At 43.4% G+C, this 6,000-nt stretch overlaps 1 protein-coding gene across 2 annotated transcripts; it reads left to right on the forward strand.

Annotated features, from left to right (window-relative positions):
• Nucleotides 1-1,883: 1,883 nt before the first annotated feature.
• On the forward strand, nucleotides 1,884-4,728 carry LOC101768789 (zinc finger protein HD1). Of its 2 annotated transcripts, none has more exons than XM_012845609.2 (2): nucleotides 1,884-2,986; nucleotides 4,152-4,728. In XM_012845609.2, the coding sequence occupies exons 1-2, from the start codon at nucleotides 2,201-2,203 to the stop codon at nucleotides 4,509-4,511; spliced, it is 1,146 nt and encodes a 381-aa protein (XP_012701063.1). In that variant the 5' UTR covers nucleotides 1,884-2,200; the 3' UTR covers nucleotides 4,512-4,728. The 2 variants fall into 2 exon arrangements, with proteins under 2 accessions (XP_012701063.1, XP_004965220.1); XM_004965163.3 differs by having other exon boundaries at nucleotides 1,884-2,953.
• The last annotated feature ends 1,272 nt before the right edge of the window (nucleotides 4,729-6,000 follow it).

Below are 6,000 nucleotides of genomic sequence, written 5' to 3' on the forward strand. Positions count from 1 at the left end.
ATGCATGCCAGAGAGATTGTAGCTCAAGTACCTTGATTTGTGTTACTGGAAGGCCTCATGTTCCCGTGTTAGATCAGCTTCCTGTGAATAAAAATAAGTAGTTGAGCTAGACTGTTGTGTTAAACACTTAAACTCCATGTATCCATCAGACTAAAGAAACAAGGACAGGTCTCCCTTCAGAACAGGCCGAAACCTATTAACAATTATGAAAGATAAGTATGCCGAGTATGAAAGCCAAAAATAGCATCTCAGAACACCCCTTACCCCATGAATTTACTTTAGTAGTCACCATCTGCAAGTATTCCTGAGTTGCGGGACCCACTCTGCAGTTGCTTAGTTACCTGTCACCACCTCTACGGAACTGCTGTGCATACACGCACTCATGCAATGGAATAAAGATGGTTTTGACAAGAGGAAAAATTGTGCTTTTTGGTGGAACAAATAGAACTAGCACCAGTAGGGAAGAATATTGATTCACAATATAAGGTGCTATGCCTTTCAAAAAAAAGAAAAAGAAAAAGAAAACTTGAGTGGTGTAGTTTTTTGTGCTGCTAGGTAAGAATAGTCACTAGGATGAAAATTCTATGGAAAGGTTTGGTTAAACATTTAAATACCTATCAACCAAAGGGATAAATGCAAATAAAGAAATTTCATATACCATCATAAGTTAAGCTACAACAAATTTACACTTGTAAGATAAAAGGGGAAAAAAAGATAAAAATAGCAATACTGATAGAAATCAATAAGTTTAATTAGTCTAAACTATAGTTAAGGTACAAATTAACTTGACAAAAATGCAAGAAAATTCTTTTTTTTTAAAAAAAGCAAGAAACTCAATTTATCAACACAAGATATATTTTAGCTATTAGTTGGATATTGACAATACCTATAATCAAGTACCTCTCCAGTTCAAGAAAATACTGTATGACAACTCGCTTAGAGCAGGAGATGAAGTCAGATCAAAGGGAAAATCATGGAGACAAGTTTAACCTTGCAACAGGGTTAACCAGTAGTAACACAGAACTTGGTCTAGAAAAAAGAGGAACACAACGCACGAAACTTCAAGGCAAAGACACAGGATAGCTCCCCGAGCAAAAAAAGAAGAGTTATAGACTCATGGATTCATCGAATGAGCCAGCCGAAAAAACATATCCATTGTCCGGCGGCAAATAAATATCCTGGCAGCTGAAATAAGTGAGGCCATCCTTAGCAACTTGACTTCCCCGCTACACATCACGTTAGATATTTGCAGATCAGAAGGGCAGCAAAAAAACTATCTAGTGACCTGGCAGGGCACTTTGGGGCTTTTCCTGTGTATCTCCACTTGCTACCTCACATTCGAGGTTCCAAAAAGCGGAACGGCTAAGGGGAGTGGCAACCCCTGGCACAAAACTCTCACGCTTTGGAATCCAAAAGAACCCGCCCTCCCTTTCCCTTTTGATAAAGAAGGGCAGCATCTTCCACGCGACCACGCCCTCCCTTCGTGTGCTTTATACCACAGCGGCTTCCAATTCTCTACCTTTAGATTAAGCCTAGTCCAAGGAATGTAAGCTGCAAGCGTCGGTGCCAATCATAGAACATACCAGATAATTCCCTTGATCCATGGAGTAGACCAGCTCCTGGGATTTGCCTCAGCAACTGTCCAGCTCCCCTGCTTGACGAACGAAAAAGTGCAGCATGAAGGGACAGATCAAGGCTACACCATAAGAGGCAATAACATTGCAAATATGCAGAATGCTTTCGCTTAAAAGTCGCAGCAAACTTCTCAAGAGGATTTACCTGGAAGTATACTCTGTCTAATTCCCCAGGCTTGCCCAAGTGAATCAAATCTCTATCCGAAAACGACCTGTTGTCCGGACAAAACAGCGAGGCAGCAACATCCAAAGCCAACCACAAGATAGGCACACAGCGGCGTTCAGCCCCGAGATGATGCCAAGTGTCACTCCCAGGATTTTCCTGATACCCTGCTATTAGTACTCTACACTGAACTTCTGGCATTGGTGACTTCCCCAACCCACTCACAATCACTGCAAGAAGACGTAGGAGCCATGAGAGGCAGAGGAACAGGAGAAGACATATACACCCCAATGTACGGTAGTAGAGCAGTATACTACCTACCTGATCGATCCTACTACTTGCTTGCACTAAGGCTCCTAAATTGCCAACGTGGTGCAAGTGCCAAGCTAAGATCTCTCCTTTCATGAATTATAATTTTGGCGGCAGCGTTCTGGAGGAGGAGGTTGGAGGTGGTGAAGGGAGTCGGCCATGGGCCAGGCCGTGCGATGGGTGCCGCGCGGCGCCGAGCGTGGTGTACTGTCGCGCCGACGCTGCATACCTCTGCGCGTCCTGCGACACGCGGGTGCACGCTGCTAACCGCGTGGCCTCGCGCCATGAGCGTGTGCGCGTCTGCGAGGCATGCGAGTGTGCCCCCGCCGTGCTGGCGTGCTGTGCCGACGCGGCAGCGCTGTGCGCCCCCTGCGACGCAAAGGTGCACTCTGCAAACCCACTCGCCGGGAGGCACCAACGCGTGCCCGTGGTGCCACTCCCCGTTGCAGCCATTCCGGCTGCTTCTGTGCTTGCTGAGGCAGCAGCCACCACCATGGCCATCGGCGACAAGGAAGAGGAGGTGGACTCTTGGCTGCTGCTCAGCAAGGATCCTGACAACAACAATTGCAGTAGCAACAACATCAGCAACAGCAACAACAACAACATGTACTTTGCAGAAGTGGATGAGTTCTTTGATCTTGTCGGCTACAATTCATACTGCGACAACCACATCAACAACGACCCAGAGCAGTACCGAAGGCAAGAACAGCAGCTGATGCAAAAAGAATTTGGAGATAAGGAGGCAGGCGAGTGCGTGGTACCTTCACAAGTTGTGATGGCAAACGAGCAGCAGCAGAGTGGCTATGGAGTTGTAGGGTCAGAGCAGGCTGCCTCCATGACTGCCGGGGTCAGTGCTTACACCGATTCCATCAGCAACAGCGTGAGTTCATCTATTACTATGCTGTTGCATGTCATGCGTTTGTTCTAGAATGGATCCTAAAAGTTTGGGTTAGCGTGTTACAATGATCCAGCAAAAAGGGTAGTATCAATTGATCTCAACACAAAACGTAGGGTTTTTTGGTGAAAGGAAAGTCTTAGTTCTCTCATGTTTTTGTCACTTCCTTCCACTTGTTTCATTTTATAGTTTCTACTATTTTCTAATTCCAGGCAGACAACTCTTAGGCTGAAGATAAGGGAAGTAGCAAAAATGTGCTTATCTTATAGTACAACTCTACTACTCTAAAAGCCTCGTCATAAGAGAAAGATCCCTATGAAAACTTATTTATGGGTTCCTGAACTTTCAAACATAGACCACTGTCGGATTTAGTGACCGGCAGTCCACCTAGGGGTACCCAGATGGTTGATTTGTAGACAGAGAGGATCGCAAGACCATGAACTTGATGGTAACACAAGGCACGAGACACATGAATTTATATAGGTTCGGGCCGCTAGTGTAGCGTAATACCCTATGTCTTGTTTTGGGGGATTGTATTGCACTCTGCGCTCGGGTGTTGGTTGTTGTGTTGAGGGATTGGCCGTCCTCCTAGGGATACCCCTACCTCCCCTTATATACTCCGAGAGGTAGGGTTACATGGCAGGACCTAGTCGATTACTATATATGAGATCTAGTCGGATTACAACTACTTGTAGGGAGCCCTAGATTCTACCTTCTTCAAGAAGTTGGGCCGGCCTATTAGTGGTTGGCTGGGTCCTCCATGAGAGTACCCAGGTATCCATAACTGTCAACCACTCATGTTATCTCTAAGCAAATTCTAAAAATTGATCACTGATGGAGACCTCGTTTCATATACAAACAACTGGAAAGCTGTTTTTCGTCACTTTATATGCACATCAATCAATACACCAAAGAAATGGGCAGGGACCCAACTAGCTATTGGATAACAGTAAGTAGTCCAATTCTGTCGCTACCAAAGTTACACTTCATTTTATCTTTTACTTTGCAACAGTAAAGATCTTAAATTTTTCCATGTGTAGAATTAATGCCCTCAAATTAAACCCGTCTACATATCATTGCAGGGTCTATGACACCTGCAATCCCCTTATGATTCGCATATTTCAGTGACCATTTGCTGATTCCATCTCAGATATCTTTCTCATCAATGGAGGTGGGTATAGTACCAGACAACATGATCACAGACATGACAAACGCCAACATCCTGACAACTGCTGGAGCCATCAGTCTCTTCTCAGGTCCTTCACTTCAGATTCCAATTCACTTCAGCTCTATGGACAGAGAGGCCAGGGTCTTAAGGTACAAGGAGAAGAAAAAGAATAGGAAGTTTGAGAAGACCATACGTTATGCAACAAGGAAGACATATGCAGAAGCACGACCAAGGATCAAGGGCCGCTTCGCCAAAAGATCTGATATGGAAATAGAAGTGGACCAGATGTTCGCAACTGCAGCTCTGTCTGATGGTAGCTATGGTACTGTCCCATGGTTTTGAAGGAACTTGGTGAGACATTATCTCATAGGCATATGTATTTGTATTGACCATATTGATATGGTCCAGTGCAACTAGTTCTAGGAAATCGATACTATGAATAATATTGTGCTGTTTAAAACATATCAATCAAGTACTTTGACTCCTAAGTTTTGGTTTGTAATTTCAGCTAGCAGATATATGTTGTTAAATACTTGCTCAATCACATTAACATTTTGAAGTGATCAGAAGCAGCATAACAAGATGGAACTGGGAATTGTGTGCAGATAACTATGTGGTGCCACAGATTAGCAACAATAAATAGCAGTAATGCTATGGAACAGAAACATGACTTTGTGGTTGAAAATACCTTTGCATGTTGTTTAAGTATACACAGCTGTTTTCTGCTAATGAACGCATGTTCAACGAAATTCACATTGCTTGATGATTGATGATCATTGTATCCAACTTAGGTTTCTGTACAGGTGAGGTGGTGTGTTCTCACAGCTTCAAAAAATAATTCATTATGGATGAACAAAAGGAAACCATTCACAGAGAGCGTTTTAGCTGTGAGCATCACATCTTCCCAGTATGGCCTAAGTCCTCAACGTACCACAAGATTTCAGTGATCAGTAAGGAAGCTGAGCCTAGCTCATTTGGTTGAGGATGTGGATGTATGCTTAGACCACCCAGGTTCAAGTCCTCATCGAGGTGAATTTGGGTGCCGATTTTCTTCATAATATAGAGCCACGCAGTTCCTCCTCTCCTAGGCCGGTCTAGTTTAGTGATTAGTAACTCAAGCAGAAGTTGTAGGCGCTATTTACACTATCTGATGTATGCAACATTGACGTTGAGTTAAAAGTACCTAAACCATAAAACGATACAAAAGCATCCTCACACTATTTCCAAAATGAAACAAGAATATAGCATAAAGCACTTTCTCATTCTCAGTGCATTCATCTTTCCTTTCGCTAGCAACTAGTGCATGAATCTTAGTGCCTTTATTTCATGAGTACTATGGATGGAACCTCCACCAAATATCTGAGGCATCCCAGGGTATTGATCACCTATACAGCTTATCATCCTTGGTTAAACTAAATGTTTAGGACTGCAAAGCTAGGCCACTAACAAATCAGCTAAATCACCATCCATTCAGATTATCCAGGGCATTTGGTGTCTGACATTGCACTACGATAAGAGGCAAATCAGATGTAAACCTTTCAAAAATAGTAATCAAAGAAAATGGCAATATAAAATGTGACGGCTTTGTTCTTGACTATAAAGTGCACGGGAGATACATCAGCCTGTTCGCTTCAGCTTATCAGCCACCGAACAGTATTTTTCTCTCACAACAAATCAGCCATTTCAGCTTTTCAGCCGGCTTATAAGTCCAGCCGAACACTCCCACAGTTTCATGACCTGACTGAAATTGACCAAATACGTCAAGGAAGAATGAATTGGGGAATATATTTTTCTTGACCAAATACGTTTTCATGATTCTAAGAAAAAGAGG

This window comes from Setaria italica, chromosome IV (genome assembly GCF_000263155.2).
Source record: "Setaria italica strain Yugu1 chromosome IV, Setaria_italica_v2.0, whole genome shotgun sequence".
NCBI classification, from domain to species: domain Eukaryota; kingdom Viridiplantae; phylum Streptophyta; class Magnoliopsida; order Poales; family Poaceae; genus Setaria; species Setaria italica.